A 24,301-nucleotide genomic window follows, 5' to 3' on the forward strand; every position below is an offset into this window, starting at 1 on the left:
AGAAAAAGACTGTCCAAACAGATTAATGTTGAATGGGCAAGCACGGGATAAAATAATGAAACAATATACTTTTAAACTCTTTTTATCATCTTCTTTTTGCTGCTCCTTTTAGTGGTCACCACAGTGGATCATCTCCCTCCATCTCACCATATCTCTAGCATCCTCCTCTGTTACACCAACCCTCTGCATGTCCACCTTCACTACGTCCATGAACCTCCTCTGTGGTCTTCCTCTTTTCCTCCTCCCTGGCAGCTCCATCTTCAGTACCTTTGTTCAATATATCCACTATCCCTGCTCTGCACATGTTCAGCACTCTTGAGGTGTGCCTCTGATATGCTAATTTCTAATCCTGACCCTCCTGGTCCCACTCCCATTGGAAATCTAAGGGAATCATCTTAAAGTATTTTAAAAGTGGAAAACTGCTATGATTGGTCCAAGAACCTATCGACTCATCACCATACCCTGAGATGTTGGAAGAGCTATTTTAGTTTCTGCAGCCAGCAACCTATATAATTTCCAATAAAGAATGGCAGTTATGACTGAGATACAATATATGATTAGCTGAATATTTAGAATATTTAAAATAATTTAAACGAAGGCAAACAAGAACCCTAATGTGGTATGGAAGCTTGTTCCCACCACTAAAAAAAGTCAAGATTTCTGGGTTTTAATCTCAAAATTTCATCTTACTAACTCACATTTCTGAGAAAATAACTTTGAAGTTTTAGATAGTATATTTGATAGTATAGTATAGCTGAATAAAAGTATACCAACTTTATAAATGATGCTTTTACACTGACATTCACTGCTGTCACCTAGGTCAGCCAAACCTTGAGCTTAGCTTTGATGTTATGTTAGGTAGGAACTATTATAGCCGGGCATCTTGTTTTTGACCGACGCTGTAGTGCAGCACCGCTGGTCCCATCTTGATTTGAGAGAGCAGAGGGAGCAAAGCGAACCGTCCATATTACAGCTGCCTCGTCAGGTACGAAATTCTTTTACATGCCACTGTCAACTCTTATAAAAGTGTGTTAGGGTTAAGTGATAGGTTCCGTGTACTCCCACTGCTTGAGAAAATGTTCTGTCATAATAAATTATGATAAGTTAATGAGCCTCGCAGCTCGCTGGTGGGTCGGCTAGCGGAGCTAAGTGATAGTCGCTAACGCTGGTTGTGCTAACGAGCTAGCGCTGAGTTAGCAGCTGAAGCATTGCGCACTTAAATGGCTTTTAAAATATCCACAATTCTAATTGTAATGTTGAGCCAATGTTGTCGTTAATCGCTACTATGTGTCAACATCTTGATTTTGTAATTCTCTAATAGCGCTGACGAGATTCTTTGTCTTTCACTGTTTGCCCTGCGTTTACATGGAGGAAGCCTCCCTTTCGGTTTATCACGGCCCGCCTATGTTCAACACTGATTGGACGCCTGGCGTGTCCGTCTTTGAGATTACGCCGCTGATTGGTGGCTAACCAGGATGACAACGCCAGTTTTGTTGCTTTATTCCGCTGCCTTCAACATGGCCTTCCGTGGATACTGTTGTCACTGCGTTAATGTTAGGTTTCGTGATGACTGCTTCATTGTTACACTACCCCTTAGATTTACCGTGGTAGGGATTTAACTGAGCATGTGCATACATATTAAATTTGATGAATTTTCGGCGCTAGCCTCTAGGCTAAACGTTAGCAAGATTAACGTAGCCATTTCCATTCTTTTGCTGTAAGTGTTTCGACAGAAAATGGATGGCGTTGATTTAACTGTTGCCCTTGGGTAGAAATGGTCACCCAAAGACAACGTTGAGCAAACAGCTCATATTTGCACTGTGTTTTGCGCTGGTCTTATTTATAGCAACTGCTCGCTTTATAACAGTTTGATCTTTGCCTGTCCATAACCGAATCGGATGACCATTAGCTAACACATGACTTGTTCATCTGCAACATATTAGAAAGACGAATATCTACAGAGGGTAAATTTAAGTGACAGATCATCCGTGACTGACTCTTGCTTATTTGTCTGCCAGCACTTTATACGGTGATGGACCCTCCTGGTGGGGGAGATGAACGGAGGAGGCAGGCAGAGCGTCTTCGAAGGGAGGAGGCGTACTATCACTTCATTAATGAACTGAGTGAAGAAGAGTACCGTCTAATGAGAGATGGCAACCTGCTGGGCACTCCTGGTAAGGAGGGGCACTTGATGCTTTTGCACAGTGTTGTTGGATCTGTACCCACAGTTATTTTTATTGTACAAAAAAACAAAAAGCCCATGAAATTTTGTTTTATAGGGGAGGTGACTGCTGAAGAGCTCCGCCAGCGTCTGGATGGAGCAAAAGAGCGTTTGTCATCTCAGCCTTCTACCGAGCAGCACTCGCAGACTTCTGAGTCTGGAGAGCAGCAGAGCAGCAGCGGTGAGGGAGAAGAGAGAGGTGCTGGAGGGAGACGAGGAGCAGGTAGGAAGGACGACTTCCCTTAATCTTTCCAGATCTGGCTTTCGTGATTTTGTTTTGTTATGTTAAGCCCCAAAGTCACTTTTGAGTTAAATGGCTCTGTGGTATAGTGGTAGAACATTCACCTTTCATGCAAAAGATCTGTGGTTTGATTCTGGGGTGAGAAGCAGACCCAGCTGTTCACCATTAGCTGTCGTTTTGGCTGGTTGTGCACCTCGTGACTTTTGTAACCTGGCAGATTGTGCTGCTAGCGCTGCAGCAGGGTTTAAGATAAGAGTTTACAATCATGTCAGTTTTCGCTGCAGTTTTAAAGTGTATCAGTAGAGAAGGTCAGAGATTCGCAGATTATACTTAGGGAGATGCTGCAGCAGTTTGAAGAGATGGAAAAAAATTTGCTCTGGATTTATTTCAAATGTCTTTACTTTCAGTTTTGTCTACTTCTCTTCCTATATCAGCGCTAATGTGGTGGTATTGTCTGAGTCGCGGCACCTGTCATTCATCAGAATACAGCAGCTACCTGCGCCTGTCCAATGAGAGCAAATAGAAGTGGCTATGTGACAAGCACTGGTGACGTGTGAAGTCACAAACAAAGGGGTATACCGGGGTCTTTAGGGATCCATCTGCTGTGGTGACCCCTAAAGCTGCGTACACACTGAAAGCAATTCACAGAAATGTGGCGACTAGAGGCCCTAGAAAGTCATCAAAATTCAAGTGAATAAAGACAAAATGACTGCAGGGGAAAGGAAGTAGGTGTCACTCATGATAAACCTTTGTCAACTTTCAGAGCAGTAAATGAACAGACTAGTAATGAGATTGAAAACTACCCATGATTGACATATGACCTGGTAGTAAACTTATTAGGGGGTTACCGAGGGAAGTGGAGCTTAGAATGTCCACAAATGACTGGCCATCAGCTTCAAAGCAATGTCCAGTGAACGAATCATCCATGGCGGTGTCTTCTTATATGTTGTTCCCCGCCTGGATGCACCAATCACGGAGAGGCACCTGCACACTCAGATTTACATATTACACAAAATAACGACAACAGTTGTAACACAGCCAAAAGTTACTTAATTTTTGATTTAAAAAAAATGTGACAGGAAAAACACAAAATAATCTTTAAGGACTTGACTTTGGCAGCAATAAAAAGAAAAAGGAAAAAAAAGGATGACAAAAGACAGGCTTCACAATATGTCCTGTGAAGGTCTTGTATTTATTTTAAGCCTTGCCTAAGCTGGTACCAAACAAGACAGCGTGCTTTGTAGAACCGTGTTTGTATTTATGTTTTAGCCTGACAGTAAATGCAGTCTAAGTACTGGTTTTGAATAGTTTAAAATGGCTTTCATATTGTTGCAAGAGAACAAAAGCAAGATTTCTGCTAGAGACCTGTGTAAAGAGAAGTAGATTTAATGATTTATTTTACCTAGTCGTAACCTTTTTTTTTCTCTTCTACTTCTTCCTACAGGGGGCGCAGAACCCGGAGCAGAAACTTCTAATGGTGACTCATTACTGGAGTGGCTGAATACTTTCAGACGCACTGGTAATGCTACTCGCAGCGGACAGAGTGGCAATCAGACATGGCGTGCTGTCAGCCGGACCAACCCGAACAGTGGAGAATTCCGCTTTAGCCTGGAGATCAACATCAACCATGACCAGCCAGAGCCAGGGGAGCATAATGAGACTGTGGATGCCTCAGACCCACCAGTGACTGCCCCAAATACATCACCCTCAATACGAACTGCTTCCTCCTTTTCAACCTCTCGCCCTTCAACCACGCCAAGGCCTGCCCCGTACCCTACCCCCCGCCCAGCCATCAGTAGGCGGGTGCAGACACGGCGTACACGCAGCAGCACTACCACACTTTCTATGAGCCCCCCTGCACTTCCTCCACCAGTGGCGTCCTCAGCTGCTATTCAAAGGAGAGGTGGCACTTTGCACTCTTTAACACCTCCTCCCAACGTTCCAAACCCTCCTCCTGATCAAACTATACCTGTACAACAGCAAGCCTTGAATGTAGAAGGAGAGCAGGGGCGTAATGATGCGCCTGCTTCTATAGACTGCCCCCGGGTGTCATCCCAGTCTGCGACACAGGCTCCAGCAGCGGGACACGAATCCCGTGGCAGTAGGACTCGATCGCATGGTCGCACACGCAGAGCTGCGTATGGAAGTGGGCTTTCATCGCGCGTGTCAAGGCGAAGTCGTTCCCCTTTACACAGAGTTAGTGCTGCTAGTACCACTCTGCCATCCAGTAGTGATTCCAGCAGCTCATCCATTAATACTGTTGAATCAGGCAGTGGCACAGCCTCTGTGTCAATGGAGACTGGAGAGGCTGTGTCAGAACCCGTTGTTCCAACGGAGCCAGCTGTAGAGATGGTTGAACGTGAAAGTGAATCACAAGTAATAGGAGCAGGAAGTTCAGCAGTGCGAAGACATCCGACCATCATGTTGGACCTGCAGGTGAGAAGGATTCGACCTGGTGAAAACCGCGATAGAGACAGCATCGCCAGCAGAACACGATCTCGTGCTCGCGTTGCTGAAAATACAGTGACATTTGAAAGCGACAGTGGTGGATTTCGACGCACCATTTCTCGCTCTGAGCGAGCTGGGATTCGCACCTACGTCAGCACTATTCGGATTCCTCTGAGGCGTATCAGTGAGACAGGCCTGGGTGAACCCAACTCCACTGCCCTACGTTCAATCTTGCGCCAGATCATGACTGGATTTGGAGAGCTTAGCTCCCTAATGGAGACAGAGGCCGATTCCGAAACTGTTGCACCTAACCATTCAGATCCTAATGGTACAAACGGTAACAACAGCCCAGGCAGTCGCCTGAATACAAATGACAGTGCACCTGGCCAGGTTAGTACAGGTGGAGTAGTTCACGAGAGGGTGGGGCTGGTGGGAAGTGATGAGGACCAGAATGGGCAGGCTAGGCTCGGAGGAGTAGTGAGCACCACAGATGGACGGCCTACCAGCAGAGACACCAACAACCTAGTAGAGAACGGTACTCTACCCATCTTGCGGCTGGCACATTTCTTCCTGCTCAATGACGAAGAGGATGATGAACATCCGAGGGGCCTGACCAAAGAGCAGATTGACAATCTATCAACGCGTACGTATGGTCAGGCCAGCCTGGAGGGGGAGATTGGTCGAGCCTGCAGCGTCTGCATAAACGAGTATGTCCAAGGCAACAAGCTGCGCCGCCTGCCCTGCTCTCACGAATTCCATGTCCACTGCATCGACCGCTGGCTCTCTGAAAATAACACCTGCCCCATCTGCAGGCAGCCTATACTTTCAGTGCATCATGACTGACCTATTATCTCACAAACACAACTATCCCGCTCCTGGCTCCCTGAACTGAGCAGATCCAAGTGGGCTTTGCATGTACATAGCGCTTTCATGGTTTAATTTCTTTGATTGTTCATTGTGTTGAAGAAGGTTGAACCAAAAGTGTGGAATAAGAAACTATAAATGCAGAGAATAAACAAAACTTTATTTTTTTAGACCTTTGGTTTTCAACAACTCATTATTTTCTTTTCTTCTTCCTGTGACCTAGTTCGCTTGACTCTGCGATGACGCTTCAGAAACTTGTCTATAGAAGGCATTGATGCTTATTAAGGAGCTCCTGTAGCTGCTGCTGAATAGTCTCACTTTAAATCTTTGATGTCTGACACGCGGCAACGTCTCTGTCACGGCTGGACTATACAAATCACTTCTAGGCTCGATTTCTCTTCCAGTATAGGATGTAAATAACTCACCACTGCTTATATTTAAGGGTTTTGAAGAAAGCTGCTCTTCACATGCGATTTATTCAGAATGGAAGCAGGAAGCTTAGCTTATTTTAGCTTCATTTTTCAACATCCATTTTAAAGTGTCCCATTACAATTGGTTAAGAATTGTTTGATTTGTTGGGTATAAATGAGGAATGTCTTTAATTTTGAAACTATACTCTGTCCATCTAGTAGTATTTGTTTAAGCCCTTAAGTCCCATATAGTCACAACATACTAGTCATCCATTAAAGTAACCTGCTAAAAACAGCCACTTTGAAATCATTAGCCATATGAGCAGCACAGTTTCAATGAAATGCAAAATGTGATAATCAGGAATTCAGACTTGTCAGTATGAGTTGTGCAATGCAGAGGGGAAAAAACAGTATTGTTTGTTTTGCTGTTCATTGTTGTTTACATTGTAACGCCTGAATATCATCTCCACTTAAAGTCTTGTTAAGAAATTGATGTTTGTTCTCGGTTCCTGTTTTTAGGTCCACACCTGACAGGACCTTTGTCACGAGGTTGCGTAGTTAGCCTCTCACATGGAATTAAAAACAAAAAGAAAGAAAGTGATTTTCAGTTTTTGTGGTTCTCTGGCTAACTCATAAGTCTTTATTCATGAGACTGGTGCAGGAAAAATGTTTTTTCGATAATGAACTTGTCCAGAAATGTTCTGCTAATGAGAACCTGTTTACTCATTTTTTGCCCCCCCCTGATTGGGTCTGTGCAATGATAGCTATCTGTTAAAGTTTCATTGCAAGTGCACACGTGTGAATAAGGCCGTGCTAGTAATATATTTCTCTTTGCTCTTTGTTTGTTTTTACATAACATGGACAAATGTTGCATTTCTAGTGTAAAACAGGTGGGATATTTAGCTGAGCCACCCAGTCAGCATTTTCCCCACCAGTGTCACTTTGTACATCGGTGATTGCACAAGAGCTACTCTGCCTGTGCAGTTAACACATCACTAACAAAGCTGCAGGATTTGTGCAGTTTAGTCTGTAAGAATGTCTGAGCGTGTGGTATGTGCGTGCGTGTGTGTGTGTTTGGTATAATTATATGTGTGTGAGGGGGGGGGGGGAAGGTCCGGTGTACCAATCAAACCTGGTTCTCAGAAGGCTTCTCTCTGGTGCATGTTCACCTTAGATAAAATTGTGGGCAGTTCAGGAGTAACTATTTATTCTGTTTGTATTTAATAAGATGGAAATCAACCTCTGAAATATGAAATGTTACAATGTGATGAGAGTAAATGAAATGGCTATGATGAACATGTTACTATGTAATAAAATGAAGACGGTTTTCTTCTCTGCTCCTTAACAGTGTAATAAAATGCCGCTTTGTTATGCTGGAATTTCTACTGTATGGATGTATATGGTTGAAACTGTCTGCGCAGTGATTCAGGCCAGGGCATCATCCCATGCCGCTCTTTAGAGGATATAATAGATTAATCATCACACTTTAAATCAAACAACCACCACCAAAAGAATTCACTTTAATTTTATTATTGTGATCTTACAAGTGTAATGAGGAGAGTAACTTTAAAAAACACACACACAAAAAGAACAGTTATTGAAATAATCTGTGTTAAGATATGAAAAACAAAGTTTGGACATTGTTAGTTCTCAGTTTTCAAAGCTATGTCATTAAAATGTACTATGAACACACACCCATCTATACGAGATCATTTGCATAATTATTAAACAGTAATATACAATAAGCTCAAACGTCCCAATGTTTTTATACTGAAAAATCAAGCAAAAGTATCAAATTTCACTCACATTCAGCGAAAATGATCATGAGCTACATCGATGTAAACCATATATTTGATTGGCACTTTGGGCAAGTTTTCAACTTGTAGCAATTTTTACATTTATATTTCATCGTATTTATTTTTCTATTAGGTACCTACTTCTCTTCTCCGTGTTTTCATTTTGTTTGATAGACCTGTTTACCTGGTTGCCTTAGCGACAGAAAGCGAAATAGAGATTACACGCGCTTAATTATGCGCGTCTTTGGCGTGCGCACCAGCGCGCCATGGATACCCAGAGACTCTGTCTCCGTGACGTGCGCTTCTTCCAGGTTCCCAAGCAGGCCAGAACGACCCTCGGTCCTCCGGGAAACGTGGCAGATGTAAACAGCAGCACTGGCTACCAATAATCGGATCTATTTTTAAAGACCTTGTTAAATCTAAACTTCCACTCAGCACTTTTAATTGACCTAAGCGATAAAAGCATAAACAATTATATAATAATATATAAACTTTTTAAAAAGTACTTTGAAAACAAAGTTGCTGAGAATTTCTAATAACAAGGGAAATCTTCTAAAAGACTTAGCTGTTTGTTCAGTAAAATGTTTCTGGCTGTATCTTTATGTATTTATCTCACACTGAGCCTCTAGAGACCGGGAGCGCTTACGCGTCTTATCCTCATCCCATGCGCGCTCCCGTGGCTTGTCTGAAGCAGTGTCATAAAGCAAAACCGAATACGAGCAAAAATGTCTCGCCTTTCCTTCAAAATATGAGCCTATTAAGCGTTCACTAAAACCATTTCCAAGTAAAATAAAATAAGATTTAAAAAAAGAAAAGAAAATATATTGTGAAAAAGTGGCTGTTTTCACAATATAACAAACATTTACAGTATAGATATACTGTATATAAATATATATATGTTATAATATATAAGATATATATTTTTCATTTATTTATTTTATGCCCCTTTTATGCCTCTATACTTTATATTTTAGACACAGAAAGGCAGCCAAATGATAGTTGGCTTTTAATATAGAATTAATATAGTGAAAAAAAAAAGATTTAAATAATTTCAAGTGTTTTGTGTGTGTGTATATAAAAGGAAGACTTTTATTATATCCTTGTGACAATAAAGCTTTGAAACTTGAAACTACATTTTGCTATTAGCAGGTTATGTAGCGTGACAGTTATTAGTGTTTGTACTGTGTTTTTTTTTTTCACTTTAAAAAAAAATCAATTAATTTATTTTCTATCCTCTTAAAGCCCGAGGAATAAAACAATTGCCAGAATATTATATATATATATATATTTTGAAAATGGAGGGTTTATTGAACCATCTGATTAAATTAAAAAATTAAAAATAAATATTAATTTCTAATATATTTATTTTTATTTTTCATTTTATTGCTCAAATTTTTATTTCGGTTTTTCATTAGGGAAAAATCACACGGATGACGTCTCAAAAAAAGGTGGCGGAAATACGATACAGTCGTCTTTACAGAATCAGAATCAAATAGAGTTATGGGGTTAAATAACCCGTTTTTCTCCTATACTGGACTTTGTAGGTTTAAATATGCTTCATAAATAAAACTGAGTGCACCGAAAGCAGAGGCAGGTCACCGTTTAACCGCAAACTTAAGCGTTAATTGACCGGCCGATGTCATGAATCCAGTTTATTATAGTCTAACGTAATTTTATTTTGAAAACACTGACCGGAAGCAACTATTGTGTCTAGTCTGACGCGACGCTGGAGCAGGCTGCCCTCTACACCACATCTCCGCGGTTTGACCGAGAAATAATGATCGCTGAGAAGCAGCAGCAGCATCGGCGGCAACGGCGACCGCAGCCCGGGCCCATGCAGAGCGTTGCTCCCCTGCTCCCCTCTCCGTGAGCATGACACCGCTCCGGCCTCCTCGTTCTAGCCGCACCGACTCTCGTTCACCGCTCGCAAGATGTATTTCAACCGGAGAGCCAAGAAGATCCACAGCGAGGGAGGTAAGCAGCACGAAGAAACGTGTTATTTAATCTTTGCACGACCCGGGTTCCGCCCGCCGCTCTCTGCTGTCACACATCACTGTGAAGTGAATCCCACTAACGGGCCTGTCCTTTTTCTGCATACAGCGGCCTGTGTAGAAAATCGTGCGCTTTTGATATGTGCTTGGCATAATAACGGGGAACCGTTTTATTCGGGACTGCGGCATCCACACAGAGGGACATGCCGGTGTTTATCCTCCAGCCTGGCTCATTTCTTGGCACCGGATGGGAATGCAAAGGGCAAGCAGACTGCAGGTGCCTGCAGTCTGCTTCAGGTCTCATTTGGAATAGCCTGGCATCATTATGGAGGAGCCAAGTGAAGGAATTTCTGATGACCTCAATAGTATTTATCTTCCACGGGTTAAATGTGTGACCTTATCAATAAATATTGACTGCCTTGTGTAAATATGACCTATGGCCTTGTTATGGTGTTATATAATTATGCTGTAACAGATTTGTGTTCCTCCTGTGCTGCATCATAGTGTCCGCGAATGACTCTTAGAAAAAAAGACAATGTATTAACCTACTTTTGCTGTGATTGAAAGCGAAATATTAGCAATATAAGGTGACAAATTTACCCCCAGGCCTGCAGATCTGTCCAAGAACAGCCTATTACCTCGCCGACTTAAATACCACGTGACTCTCTAAAGCGCTCTCCTTATCTCACCTTTATCTCAACCTTAAGAGCATCCACATCCACAGCGTGTTCAGTTTTAAAGTGCTTCACACCCTTATGTTGAATAAAGGGATGTTTCAGTCTGTTGCTCACGCGTGAATCTGCCTCATGCAACAGGATGCATTGAACCCCCGTTCATGCAAGAACCTGCACTGTCTCAGTTTTTAGCAGGAAAATGTCCTCATCAGCTAACAAGCTGGCCAGAAGGTGAGGATGCTGAAACAACCTGCTGCATCAGATGATTTCACACATGGCAAGCAGACGCTGGATTGGATTGTCCTGGAAAAGAAGAGCACGTGTTCGCCTCATCCAGTGGCTTTTAATAGTGACCGGCACATATTGTCAGGCTGCTCTGCTGTTGTGTGTGTGTGTGTGTGTGTGTGTGTGTGTATCTGTGTGTGAGTGTGGCTGCATGCCTCTTGCAGCTTCCAGAAATAGAAAGCAGGGTAAATTGTGAGCGCCAACTGGGCCATACTATCTTCAGGCCAGAAGTTCCACATATTTATTTGTTGTTAAAAAAAAATGCATTCCCACTTTTTACAAGCAGAAGGTCAAATGGTTAAGAAAGTGACATTGTTCCTGTTTTGTAGATCCCTCCCACCCATTTATTATTTGTATATATAAATATGTTTTAAACTGAATATCAGGTGGTCTCATGATGAATTTGTTACCTTATTTACACTGTGATTTTCAGATATAATCCTGCAGCTTTTTTTGGTTTCGTGGGGTCTAAAAGTTGCTTTAAAGCTTTTACACTTTAAGCACAGGATGGTAGTCTAGTCAACGTCTGCATGTTTCCGCTTGGGTTCCTCACGGTGCTTTTACTGTAATCTCTTGAAGCCTGACCGCTTGATTCTTTGCTCCAATTAGCGAGCTGCCACATGCCTGGCAATGACGTCTGCAGCTGCCAGTCTGTCACATTTATTTACACACATTTGCAAAGAGAGTTATAGTTTTAACTGTTTGTATTTAAGAGGAGCCTTAGAAATATAAAGCATGTGTGTAGTAGTGAGTGCTGAGTAAAAGCATTCTGCTCCATTTGAATATCAGTGTAAGGCCACATTTTCTACTAGTGTTGATGTGCTTTCTTAATGTGAGTCATGCAGCTCAGCCAACTGTCAACAATACATCTGTTTAGGGAAGATAATGACTGGTTGTCATGGCTGCCAAGCTACCTAAGATACCATTTAGGAGATAACAGGGAGGCCCAGTAAGCTGCTGAAACAAGGCATTTACATGAAGTAGCCAGGAGGAGGCACTCCTGGGCAAGCTATGAGGGGTTTGGTCAAAGCGATTTCTGAGCAGCTGTTCAGGCTTGCATCCATCATATGCTGGCATGAGTCTCATCTCAGCTTTTGATGCTTCCTGTGAAAGGCACATAACAAACAAATCATCTGGGTAGTCACTGACACGTGGATGTGCTGTGTGAGGTACAGTCTGTGTGTACTGACTTGTTGTCTTGTGTGTGTGTGTGCTGTCCTCTCTCGGCGTGGCCTCTCTCTCTTGGCGTCCACAGAGCAGTTAGTGTTGACCACCATTAGGCAGGAGTCTCCTGAGCTGCAGGACCCAGGCCAGGGCGCCGGTGCTACCATGCGTGCCCGCCTCGCAGACAGGTTTGACAAAAGTGAGTTTGCTCGAATTAGACTGGATGATGCCCCCATCTGTGTCCGGAGTCCCAAGGTGCATGTACCAACAGCTAGGGGCAGGCGTGTCTCAACCCCCGGCCCTCAAGAGCTACAACATTGAGTTACTCACATTAGGATCTCAGGGTCTTTGCAGAAAATGTTATGACACGTTATCACTGTTGTGGACTGATCATCTGTAGCTCCTTGGGGCCTGGAGTGCGATGAATGCTGAACAGGACCCTCTCACTGCATGTGCTTGTAGATATTGGTGGCATACCTGTAGCAGTTCATGCTGGTGAAGACAAAGCTATATGGGGTTTTTAAGCAAGTGCATCTGCATGCTGTAGAACTCAGCACATGCACGCATAGATATGGCATGCCTGAACAGCATGTACAAGAACACTACTGCATGCATGTAGGTACGACTCTGGGTATAGAGAGGGGCATGGGAGTAGCTGCATGTCGATGGGTCTTTTTTATGTTTTATGGCTTTAAAAGATTTACTTTCACCTGTTTGTGTGTGTGTGTCCATAATGCAGTGTCAGTGTGTGTGTGTGCATTTGCATACATTAGTTTAAGGTGTATGAGCGTGTTGCAATCGCACCTGTGGGATTATTAGGTTATGGATGAGCAGCAGGTGAAGTTGCAGAGCAGACACAGAGGGGATTATCACGCTTGCTCACTTGGGCCGTAAGAGGCTTGCTCGCCTTACTTCCTACTCTGTCAGAGCGGCCAATGGACCCACTGGGAATGATAGACGCCAGGTCTCCCGAGACCTGCAGATAGGGCGTGCAGGTCACCTAAGAGAGCAACGACAGCCATGGGACGCAGGGGTCGCCAAGGCAGACGCTCTGTCGGTAATGCTTTCTTGACTACACCGCCATTTTATTGTTGGCTGGATTCAAAGCATGTAGGCGAAGATGTGGGGTTTTTTGGGTGTTTCTTTTTTCTGAACTTCATTAACGTTAAATGGGGAGGGGGGAGTTGGTGTTTAGCTCAAGAACACTTTGACAGGCCTTCTTGCTGTAGAGGATGACAAATGGAGGTTTTGCTGTTAAGGGATGAGCTAAGACACTTTCCTGCCATTCTTTGAGGCAGGGATACCAAACACAGAAATAGAGTACTTTCATTTGCATTGTACATTCAGATAGTTGTTCCGATAATGAAAACATAGAATGAGCCAGAGGATCTGTCCTAAGTGTGGCTTGTTTGGAGTGGAAGTTCTTCGCCAACCGAGGATAATTGTATTCTGCTATAACTGCTGTTAATTAGTAGCTATTATCTTTTTGGCTAATTTCATTTCTGAGCTGAGAATTGTGTCTGCACCAGGCATGATTGGATTAAATGCCCAAGTATCTCTGAAGCTACATTCGTGCCATTTCAAACTCTATTCTGACAGGCAGTGAGGGACACCGCTTGACAGTGGAAAGCTGTGGGCGCAGCACCGGGGCGGAGTGTCTGGTGAAATATGCTCTGCCATACTGGAAAATGTTGATGAATTATGCAGCTCCCATCTATGCATTATTTATAGCCTGGCCAGCTTTTTAAACTGTGAAATTTTGGCACGAGGCCAGATCAGATTGGATTCAACACAAACCCACAACAAATTAACACCGTGTATTAAGATATTATGAAGCTTATGATAAGTAATATGCTTTGTTTTCCCATCTGAGGCCCTTTGCAAATGCTGAAACATCACATTTTCCCTGCTAGCTGTGCTAAATGTGTTTGGCTTAATCGCCTTCTCATGACACATGTATTCTCAGCAGAGAGGTGCGTAAAAGATTATCAAGCATCATTGCATAATGGATGTACGTTTTCCTCAGAGCGTATGATTGCTCTGAGGAAAGGAGACGTGTTTTTGTTTAAGACTCACCAACAGAATGGGTGGCTGGTAGCATCCTGCAAGCAGAGTAAGAGATCAGCGTGTTAATTGAATTGGGATCAGTCTAGTCTTACCTGTTGTGGCTGCAGGTCATCAGACCTGCGCTACCTGTGTGTCTGTCTTGGGCGCTTCACGTGTAATTGACCTGGCTGCTCTCTGAATGGGGTTTGCTGCTGAGTCATCGCTGGCCTGTTCGGTAATGAGTTACGGAGGTGGTGGCATTTCTGCTCCATCAGAGATGAGTTACTGAGGCATTAATCTCCTCAGAAATGAATTATAGCTCGAGTGGGTTGCTGAAAAAGCCAGTATTGATCTCCTTGGAAAGGTGTCTACAGGGGTTTTAAAAAGTGAAGTGGAAGGATGAGGTTTGTTCAATAAAAATGTCTGCCTGTATAGAAATGACTAAAAAAAGGCTGAAAACATCAGAGGTGCTTGATGGCATTATAGTTGGCATGCATTGCCGTTTATTACCTTTACCTTCGAATGTTCCTTGATCACTTCCTCAGCTCTTTACTATCTCAGTTGACCTTGTTGCAGTTTGCACTGTGGAGAGCTGAGCTGTGATTGGGTCTTAAATCTCCGTGTGGTCCAGAGGTAATAGCTAATGGAGATATAGAGATAAGAGGCTGTTCATGTTCTGTGGGCTTGGTTAGACTTTGACCCTTCCTCTGTGTCATGTGCGGACACGTCGCGGGCTTGTGTGGAGCGGTTGGAGTGCGCAAACTCTTGAAATGTCGAGCAGTTTTGAGGTAAAAAGCAGAAAACACGAAAAACTCACAAATATAATACCACGGAAATACGTTGGGTTCACATAACTCCCTGGTAAACTATTAAATAGGTGTAGCCGTTTCCTGTAAGCACACGTAACCTGATGTCTCTTTCAGTGGAAAAAGTCTGATGGGCCAACAGATTTGATCGAGTAAGCCTGGCTCGCTTACTTCTGGGTAATTTTACAGTTTATTGGCTACTTTAGAGCCGCAAGCTTGAGTGGAATATAATAGTATTAAACTGTTTGGTTATTGATGAGGGGAGAAGATGACTCGTCTATTGTTGGGGTTCGGTAGTGCTGCAGAAATAGAGTTTCAGGACTGTGGAAATTCAATCTTGCAATTAGCCTGTTGTTGTTTTCACTTACAGATTCACTGACAGAGAGTACACAGATCCCAACAAACTCAGAGCATTGTGATGCATATGATTTCATTATGCGTTATATTTGCAACAGCTTTTAGGGAATAGTATTACAATGACACAGCGCGTACATTTGGCCTATTATACATTGCAATTTTGGACATGCAGAAACACAAACAACTATATAATCTATACAACCTGCAAGAAGTGACTGTTGCTGCTGTTGCAGAGGCATCACAGTGGAGGGAAGCAACACGAAGTGATCCGATGGATAGCTCCAGCTTCATGGATGTTATTTGACCCATCTGGTAAAGTGCCACTAGACCTTAAGGCGATATCAGGCTTCTGGCCCTTTAAAGACGAAACCCCGGCTTTGCCCCTCCGCAGCACTGAAGGAGCTCCATATGGCTTCCTCTCCTTGTCTGAGCTGGTAACAGCGAGCGGCTCGATACCACACCAGAGGGAGGAGATCGTCCAAAAAAGAGACGGATAAAGGCTTCAAGAGGCGGCAGGTGGCCAGATGACACGGCGGCGGAGCTTCTCGGGCCAGTATCTTTCAGCACCGGGGCTGGGAGTTTCCTGCTCAGCAGAGCCGAAGGAGGGCAGAGGGAGGACGGGCGTGCTGCTGCATCTGTCCTCGCCCAGGTTCGCCGTTGTTCCAGCTGAGTAAACTGTGGCGTCCCGACCTGTTTGGGTGTCCGTCACTCCCCTAACGGCTCCACAGAACCGCACTTGCTCCGCGTTAATGCGCACGCTTGATGATGAAAAACTGCCCGGCTCCCGGAGCTCATGCGGGGGTGAATGAGCGGAGATCACGACGCTTTAAAACGGTTGGAGACGACAAAGCCGGGAGGGCGGGCGGGGAAGCAGCGAGTCTGCAGGAAGAAAAGCGTGGTGCATCCTACTCTGCCACTTTTTCCCCCCTCTTTTTTCTTTTGTTGATAATTTGTGCTTAATGATGGTCGCGATGCGCGAGGAGGTTTCTCAGTTTTACATTTGAGCAAGTTGAAGTGCTGATTTAAAAAAACAACAACAACAACAACAAAAAACCAAACCGACCCGGTGTGTTTGTTCGCCATTGTGCATCCCTCAGCACATCCATTATACGCGGGGGGTCCCGTGGGCGTCGGGAAACGCGCGTGTGTGCATTGACGGTACCTGAAAGACAAGAGGGGGGTGTTTATAACGGGAAACGTCATTGAATCAACCCCGCCGGCTTCAGCATACATCAGCATACAGTAGCCTCTAGTACTAATTAGTCGCCCTCGCTTTTGAACCTAAACCACGTCTCCAGTCTCTGTCTCTCTCGCTCGCTCTCTCTCTCCCCTTCCCTCCCTATCTCTCTTTCTCTCTCTCGCTCTCTCTGCCTCTCATTCTCTCTCGCACTCACTCAGCCTCGCCTCTCTCCCATCAATCCAACGGTGCAGGACCTGCTTGCTCGTCCGCCGGTTACCGCAAGGCAGATGATGAGATGTCCGGGACCACTTCCCATGCGGATCCCGTAGACGCCTCGGCGCGGACGGTGCTTCTCAACCGGCCTCAGAATACCAAGTTCTGCGACAACCATGTCAGGTAGGCGTCACTCCCGAGCTTTTAACTTTTGCTACAAAGCATGCCTTGCGTGCCCTGTGGTTTTACGCACTGCTTTTTTTTTTTAGGAATAGAGGACTGTGCTTCCTGACTAGCTGTCAGCAGAGAGAGAGAGAGGCGGGAGGATTTTACCCAAAATAATTGAAAACTTTTTTTTGTTGCTGTAAAAAAAAAAAAAAAAGCACTTCAAACCGTTGCACACCTCATAAGTCGGTCAGACTGACTTTTGTGCAGATTTTTAATTGTTTGTTTGCACTCATCTTATTATTGCTGACCCATCTTTAGTACGCCTACATTTTTTTTGTGCATGTACCATTTCAAGTGAAAGCACACAACCAGAGTGTAGATATCTGGTGTCGTACTAAAGGACACCATTTGCTCACAGGGGCTTTAGACCAACATTGTCAGGGTGAAGTACCCTCTCTTCTTCTGCAGAGTAGTCTTTGGACAAGTGAGACTTAGTTTATTGTCCTCTTGTAATAGCTCTCTTTGTTTTAGTTTTGATGAAATCACACTGAATGTTTTACTTTTTTAGAATACTATTAGGGGTGGACATCTATTGACAAGCCAGTTTAATAACTCACCTATTAAAAAGCTTGTTTGTATCTCTGCAGCAGTCTAAAGGCTGAACATATGTCCACTGCCTAAAGGACGCAGGAAGATCTCAGTGGAAAAAGATTTAATCAGTATACGTCCTCATGAATAATTTTGGATGTTAATCAAAATAAAGATACGTGTTAGAAAGAAAATTTAGAAGAAGATTTCTTTTTCTGTTCCACTGTTGTCACAGTGTCTACTGTGCTTGTGCTGATTAGATTTCACTGAGGATCAAAGCTGTCCACTCTTATCTCTCATGACTCAGTCAAAGATCGTAGCTGTGGGGACTACAAAAGATTCACCTAGTGTTTTGGTGGTCCCCGGTGCTTCTGCGGCCAACATATGTAATAATCTGTCGTAAGTAAGGTTCACGGGCCGAGCCAAACAGCATGTGCTGCGACAAAGAGTCTCTTTTATCAATCTCTTATTGTCCCAGCTGTCATTAGAATACTTTACTGGCTCAGCTGTGGTAATAAATAGAAACTCAGTCAAGTCTGATTCAGGCAGACACCAGTGAAATTTGGCTCTTGTTGCTGTTTGCATGTTGTAACTGAGGCCGGTGCCATGAGGAGACCAGGGTTCGCGGTCTGTGAGCGAAAGGCTCGACGCTGCGCAGCGAGCATTCAGTGGACTTGCCGTCATTGTCGGGAGAGTCAGCTCCACTTTTAAAAAGAGCCCAATTCAGCTCTACAAAGAAGATTAAGGTGGTTGCTCCCTTGCTCCTCTGATTGGATCATGCATGGCGTGTTGCCCCCACTGCATGGTGATTGGAGAGGCGGGAGCACTCTGGCTCCAGAGGCATGGCCTTTGATGTCTCCGTGTTCCTGTAAATCTTCAGTTTGTGTTTTAAAAGTTCAATAGCACTATTGATTTTTTTTTTTACGGGGGCGGAGATTAAAGCCTTGTAGCTTTTATCTATATACTCAACTCATCTCTTCTCCAATTTCCCAGATCCATCGCTTCCTTTTTGTACATGTTGTTGTTTTCATAGCACATTGCCATTAAGCACAAAGTAACATGTGCATAACTCATGTTCTTCCCATTATATCAATGACTCTTCTCTGACCTCGGCCCAGTTCTTAATGCATGAAGAACTCAGTCTGTTTTTTATAAAAACATGTCAAAGCCACACAACTGCAGGAGAGCATCACCCCTGCAGCTGACAGCTGTTAACCCCACCAGCAAGTTGGACATTTATGCTATAAAAAAATAACACCGGCAGAAGTTTTGGGTTGTTTTCTATCTTTTTTTTTCCTTTTTTTTTTTTTTGTTAAAGCACTGGAAGCCGGGGTCTTGCTCTTTGTGGCATCTGGTATCACTTGTCTGTGGTTAGATTGAGGCTACCTTATCTGCTCGATCATCGGTGTAGCTTCATTGACTCTGATGTAACCAGAGCATCTGGGTTAGACTCAAGTTCTGAATATGTCACACAAACAGGTTTTCATATTATAAAATCAAAGTTGTTTTAGTGCAGGTTCAGAAACAGTCACGTACACTGGGCATGTGAGTCACAGTGAAAACAGAAAGCAGACAGTTGGTTGCTTGTACACAAAACTGCAGGAGAAGAACTACAGTGCCAACAAGACTTCTTTACTTGGATCGACCATCAGGTGGTACTCTTACTGAAAGTATCAAGCGAGTATATGGTTGTCATGACAGCAGGGGGAAAAAAAGTAATTGCAAAGCAAGTATGGCGACATTTTTAAGAGAGGTACTGGGGGGCGTTATCCATCGCCAAAGGATCGTAGCGCAGTGGAAAAAGGAGTACCCACGTGAAAAGGATCACATGTGGGCTTAGCTAGATGTGTTTTGACTTAATTATGGCGATGGATAGAATCCAATTAAAACGCGACTGTAGGTGTTTGCATCCAAAAAGTCTCCATTTCTGTCCAAACTAAGACGCAGTTTTAATTTTGTTTAAGTTAAAACTGGATAAACAGGATTTTCAAATGTCTCTACTACCCTTTTGGGTGTTTTAGAAGTTGCAAAACACTACAAAAGTTACGCAAAAATGCATTAGTGTGGCTGTACCCGGAGGACAGTGTGTAACAGTGTGACTGAAAAGCATCTGTTGGGCTTCTGTCTTTTTAGTTTTTTGGTGTGTGTGTAACATCCCGGCCTTTATCGTTCTGTGTCTGAGTGTAAGGCAGATGGCGAAAGCAGTTTTGGGTTCATCTCCAAGGAGATTCTGAATTGTGATAGAGGAGTGTGTTTTGCCATTTGCTGCATGCAATCTATGCCCTCACGCACGCTAACGCACACTGTCCATTATGCAGTCGGAAGCGGAGGCTCTTACTGTTCACTCAGGCTGCACGGGGGGAAAAAAGAAAACAACACAAAAACAAGGCAGGCCTTGACTTGAAGGTTGACTTCTTATTTTTAGCTCATCTGAAAGCTCTTACTGTAGCTCCTGGCTATAACAACACTAATCGATACAGGTGTCTGATCAATACAGATGACTGACAAAAAGGTTGCCAAGGCTTCTTTGCGCTGTTTTGGGGTATTTTGGGGTCTAAATTTAGTGTTGGATTAAACGTCTTGGCCTATTTATAGAGAGGGTTGTGTGTCTGCAGGACGTAATGGCTCTGTTTTGCACTCTCTGAGCACAATTTAGTGTTTGTAAGAGATTTTCAAGTGCTGCAATATTAAAACCCAAATGGACTTCTTTGTTATTCAGCCTTTAAGGTAATGCTACTCAAGCATTCCCTGAGTGAGGAAAAAAAAAATCATTAGCTCACAATTTATGCATGAAGTCCCAGCTTTGCTAAACCTTTACCTGACTTTTCCGGCATCTCTTTGAACGTAAACAACTTTCTCTTTTTGTCTTTCTTTTGTTCTCACTGTCTTCTTCTACAGCACCACAAAGTATGGGATTCTCACCTTTCTGCCGCGCTTTCTGTACGAGCAGATCCGACGTGCTGCCAATGCCTTCTTCCTGTTCATCGCACTCATGCAGGTAAACCCCAGCAGCTGCCAGCGCTGTTTGCTCAGCGAACTGTTTGTTTGATTTCTGCACTCAGCCCAGCCTTTAGATGCTCCGTCCTGCAAAGCCTATTTCATCGCATGTCAGAGTGTGCAAAAGTCCACCTTTAAGGGAAATGCGGTGTTATGAAATGGCATTTCTTCTCTTTGCGATCAGCTCTATCAGCATCAATTTCTCTCTTTCTCCCTCATTAGCAAATCCCCGATGTGTCACCGACCGGTCGCTACACCACGCTCGTCCCGCTTATCTTCATTCTCACAGTGGCTGGGATCAAAGAGATCATAGAGGACTATGTGAGTATCACCATAGCGTGGGTAGAAGCCAGCTTTTAACTCATTCATAAACTGGAAAAGTGATGCGTTGTGGGGCTAACTTAATCGTCGTTCATCTCGCCACAGAAAAGGCATAAAGCAGACAACACGGTCAACAAGAAGAAGACAACAGGTATCACGCATGTGCTTGTTAATGTGCTTTCAGTTTTTCATGAGAGTGCTCGTGTGTGTGTGTGTATTTGCGTGGGCTTTGTTTTCCTTTCATGTCAGGGTGAATGGCTGTTGTCTATCAGTCATTATAGCGCAGGCCGCCGTGCCCCAGACAAATGTTTAGTGGCTATGAATACTGCATGAGAGCTGCTCTATAGGCTGACTGATGGCTGTGTTGTCCTTGTCTCTCAGTGCTGCGGAGCGGAGCCTGGCAGACATTTATCTGGAAACAGGTATCGTCACATTCTTCGACTCTCGTGCTCTGACTTATCTCTCTTGCTGTTTCACGACACTGATTAGCCTGTTTCATTGCCACGAGCGACGTCAAATAACGTTGAAAGAAGTATGAGAAACTCTCTTACTGTACTGAATGAATTTCAGGTATTGTAGAAAAGCATGCAAAAGAAACAAAAAGTGAACGCTTCGGAATGAAATACTTCAAAGCAAGAGCAGTAACCCTCATGAGATGATAAAAAATAACAGTTAGTACATCTGATTATGTCCGTTAGAGCTAAGAGATGGCTTTTAATGTGGACTTATTCCACCGTTTCCCACACCTATTCTTTATTTGTTCAATAGACTGTCCTATGAGTACTTTGGATCCTTGACAGGCAAAACATGCTTGTCCTATTAGTAGTCACGTTTCATGATCAGATAACAAGCGCATCTAATTGTTCTTCAGGGGATTAATTTGTCCAGTATTTCAAACAGGCGCATCTTTTTTGTTGAATAGTTGCGTTTTCTCCGGTGGTTTGCAGTTCATTGAACCGAGTGAGTGTATAACCCGCTCACACAAAGCTTTTTCCTTCCAGTCTTTTTTGTCATTTCTGCAGGGTTGTGAATGTTCTTAGCGGACATGCCCATTAACTGAGTCCAGCTGTGCACAGTCTTTCTTCAGCAGGTCAAGTCAAATCAAATTTGAGCCCTCGTTATGCGGATGACAGACGTCTACAGCAGAAATTAAGCCCCATTGTTTCACAGTGACACGACAGGTGCAGGAATTTGATTCAGTCGCCCTTCAAGCCCTTAAATAACTTTTCAGCAACTTTGGGTTCGCTAGATCATAAAATCTGTTTTTGGAAGAGTTTTTGCTTTTCTTTCTATTAATGAAAGTCCGAGGGATTCTTTAAAAAAGTCGACCTTGCCCTTCATACGTGATTATAATAAGATGCAGGGTCAGTACAGTAGTTTTGTTTTTTTGATTGTGTAGGAATTGGCAGTGTCACAGTTTACATCCTACCCAAGATTGTCACATTTCTTGAAGCGAAGCTTACCTCCCCCCTTCCTGTGTACTTGGAAAACAAGTTTCCGGCCGCTGATCCGAGGGGAACCGACAGCCTGAAACACTTGCGTAGTTTCTGCAGTGCCTGATGTAGCAAACTGGCAGTGTTTTAGCATGACTGTCTACAGTTATAAAGTCAGCTCCACATGCTTTGCTCTGACCTTGGTTCTCTGAAGTTATCATGCATTCCTTTTTTTGGAATTGGGTCATTTGGGGAAACTTCTCAGCTACACGAGGACTTTCTTTAGGAATTGTAATGTGTATATACTTTTAAATCAGCTGCAGAATTTACTGGAACACTTAACAAGACAAAAGTGTTCCTTCTCTTTTCTTCTTTCTTGCTCATGAATCGCATAAAACTTCAAACTCGTCTTTTTTATTTGGCTGCATCCTCTGCTGGTCACATATTATTAACCTGCCCATTGTTTCCTCTCTGTCTTCATCTCTTACCCCTCCTGTTCTCTGTTACCCTCTGCCTCAATGCCCCTCTTCTTCCCTGCCTCATGCTGTTGCACTGCTGCGTCCTGGCCACAAGGTGGCAGTAGGAGATATAGTGAAGGTGACTAATGGCCAGCACCTCCCAGCTGACATGGTTATAGTGTCCTCCAGGTCAGAGTCCTGTGTCTCTCTGTCTGTGTGAGCATGCTGCATGTACCTCATTAATATATTCTAAACATCTGTTAAGCTGCTTTTAAGGGCTGCTGCTAATGTTTATTTTTATTTGTGGTTCATTTATTATTTTTGTTAAATGGATAAAAATAATAATCAGTCATTTTTATCTTAATTACTTCCTAAAAATTTAGCTTATTATTTATCAACTCTAAATTTAAAATATTATAGTTATTTACAGATCTTTGCAGGCAATGTTTAATGTTCAGAAATAACAGTTTATGGTTTTCTGTGCATTGTTGTTGTTGTTGTTGTTGTTGTTGTTGTTGTTGTTTATCTTTATAGTGTTTTTAATCCAAACCTGCCCTCTTCTCTGCAGTGAACCACAGGCCATGTGTTACATTGAGACCTCTAACCTGGATGGAGAAACCAACCTGAAGATCAGACAGGTGGGTTGTCTGTCTGTCGTTCGTACGTCTCGTGGATGTGACGTCTCTTCAAATGTCCCTCATTTTGCCCCAAAGGACGACTTGAAAATTGACCGATTAAATTTTCAAAGGCAAAAACAAAGCAAATTTGTAATTTTTTAAAGAATTTTGTACAAAGTCCAGTAGTGCAGTTGCTTTTTCATACTTTGTCTGAATAAACCGTTGCCTCAGTAAGCGCTCCTTGACTTTATTTGTCATGCCTTTGCTTTCCAGGGTCTCCCACTCACGGCTGGGTTTCAGACCCTGGAGGATTTGATGGCACTGTCTGGTCGTCTGGAGTGCGAAGGCCCCAACAGACACCTGTATGACTTCACTGGCACTCTACGGCTGGAAAACCAGAAGTGAGAGACATACATTTTTTCCTCGTCACTTAGGTTTGAGCTCTAGCAAATGCTCTGTTCTTAATGAACTTTTAAACTTGCCCAGCACTGGTTTCTTACGGAAGACATGCAGTGATTCGCATTTTTTGTGGATTAAAAAAACAATTAGGAAGTAAAAATTGAGAAGCAACTTAAAAGTAGAAAAATTAATTGCATAAACTGCAGAAATCGACATTTATTTACCTGATTTGGGGCTAAAAACCTCTCTTTCATTCAGTCCAGTCCCTCTGGGTCCAGACCAGGTGCTGCTGCGTGGCGCCCAGCTCAGGAACACGCAGTGGGTTGTGGGAATTGTTGTCTACACTGGCCATGACTCCAAACTGATGCAGGTAAATCCTCTGCCGTGTTCTAAGTCAGCAAACTGTGAATAAGCATGAAAAATCCGGCATTTGAAGCCAAATTTCAAACTGTTTATTAATTAGGATCTCTTCGTCATCCTTGCCTGGGCGAGTTTAGAGCTTTCAGTTAACCGTGACACATTCTTAACCGGGACTGCATCCAGACATTGAGTTACTAATCTTCAGCTACAGTCTTTGGATTGCTCGTGCATTCTCCTGCTAAAAATGGCTGAAAATCGGTCATC

At 43.4% G+C, this 24,301-nt stretch overlaps 2 protein-coding genes and 1 long non-coding RNA gene across 9 annotated transcripts in view; 2 read left to right on the plus strand and 1 right to left on the minus strand.

Annotated features, from left to right (window-relative positions):
- The first annotated feature begins 864 nt into the window (after window positions 1-864).
- Window positions 865-7,563, plus strand: rnf6 (ring finger protein (C3H2C3 type) 6). Of its 2 annotated transcripts, none has more exons than XM_040043717.1 (4): window positions 865-985; window positions 2,019-2,174; window positions 2,280-2,444; window positions 3,907-7,563. In XM_040043717.1, exons 2-4 carry the CDS (start codon window positions 2,033-2,035, stop codon window positions 5,751-5,753), a joined length of 2,154 nt encoding a protein of 717 aa, XP_039899651.1. In that variant the 5' UTR covers window positions 865-985; window positions 2,019-2,032; the 3' UTR covers window positions 5,754-7,563. The 2 variants fall into 2 exon arrangements, with proteins under 2 accessions (XP_039899651.1, XP_039899652.1); XM_040043718.1 differs by lacking the exon at window positions 865-985 and adding an exon at window positions 999-1,607.
- Window positions 7,564-9,372: 1,809 nt separating this feature from the next.
- On the minus strand, window positions 9,373-12,229 carry LOC120741185. The gene is made up of 2 exons (XR_005697569.1): window positions 12,121-12,229; window positions 9,373-12,034 (listed from the first exon to the last, which is right to left on the minus strand). It is a non-coding gene; the product is annotated as an uncharacterized LOC120741185 (long non-coding RNA).
- atp8a2 (ATPase phospholipid transporting 8A2) overlaps window positions 9,676-24,301 on the plus strand; it is a 49,249-nt gene continuing 34,623 nt past the window's right edge. The window contains exons 1-11 of one of the 6 annotated variants that reach the window (XM_040043902.1): window positions 9,676-9,954; window positions 12,186-12,293; window positions 16,735-16,879; window positions 20,351-20,450; window positions 20,672-20,770; window positions 20,876-20,921; window positions 21,152-21,192; window positions 22,777-22,850; window positions 23,230-23,299; window positions 23,552-23,679; window positions 23,936-24,047. In XM_040043902.1, the coding sequence (XP_039899836.1) occupies window positions 9,912-9,954; window positions 12,186-12,293; window positions 16,735-16,879; window positions 20,351-20,450; window positions 20,672-20,770; window positions 20,876-20,921; window positions 21,152-21,192; window positions 22,777-22,850; window positions 23,230-23,299; window positions 23,552-23,679; window positions 23,936-24,047 (966 nt within the window). In that variant the 5' untranslated portion in view covers window positions 9,676-9,911. The other 5 variants (XM_040043903.1, XM_040043904.1, XM_040043900.1 and 2 more) reach the window with 5 other exon arrangements.

This window comes from Simochromis diagramma, unplaced genomic scaffold (genome assembly GCF_900408965.1).
Source record: "Simochromis diagramma unplaced genomic scaffold, fSimDia1.1 OVJJ01000602.1, whole genome shotgun sequence".
Classification (NCBI taxonomy): Eukaryota; Metazoa; Chordata; class Actinopteri; order Cichliformes; family Cichlidae; genus Simochromis; species Simochromis diagramma.

What these genes read in the sequence shown, in the direction of transcription:
- rnf6 (XM_040043717.1), top strand. Translation starts at nt 2,033, where the DNA reads ATGGACCCTCCTGGTGGGGGAGATGAACGGAGGAGGCAGGCAGAGCGT. An exon ending in CAACCTGCTGGGCACTCCTG is followed by an intron (nt 2,175 to 2,279) that starts GTAAGGAGGGGC and finishes TTTGTTTTATAG; the next exon opens with GGGAGGTGACTGCTGAAGAG. An exon ending in TGGAGGGAGACGAGGAGCAG is followed by an intron (nt 2,445 to 3,906) that starts GTAGGAAGGACG and finishes TTCTTCCTACAG; the next exon opens with GGGGCGCAGAACCCGGAGCA.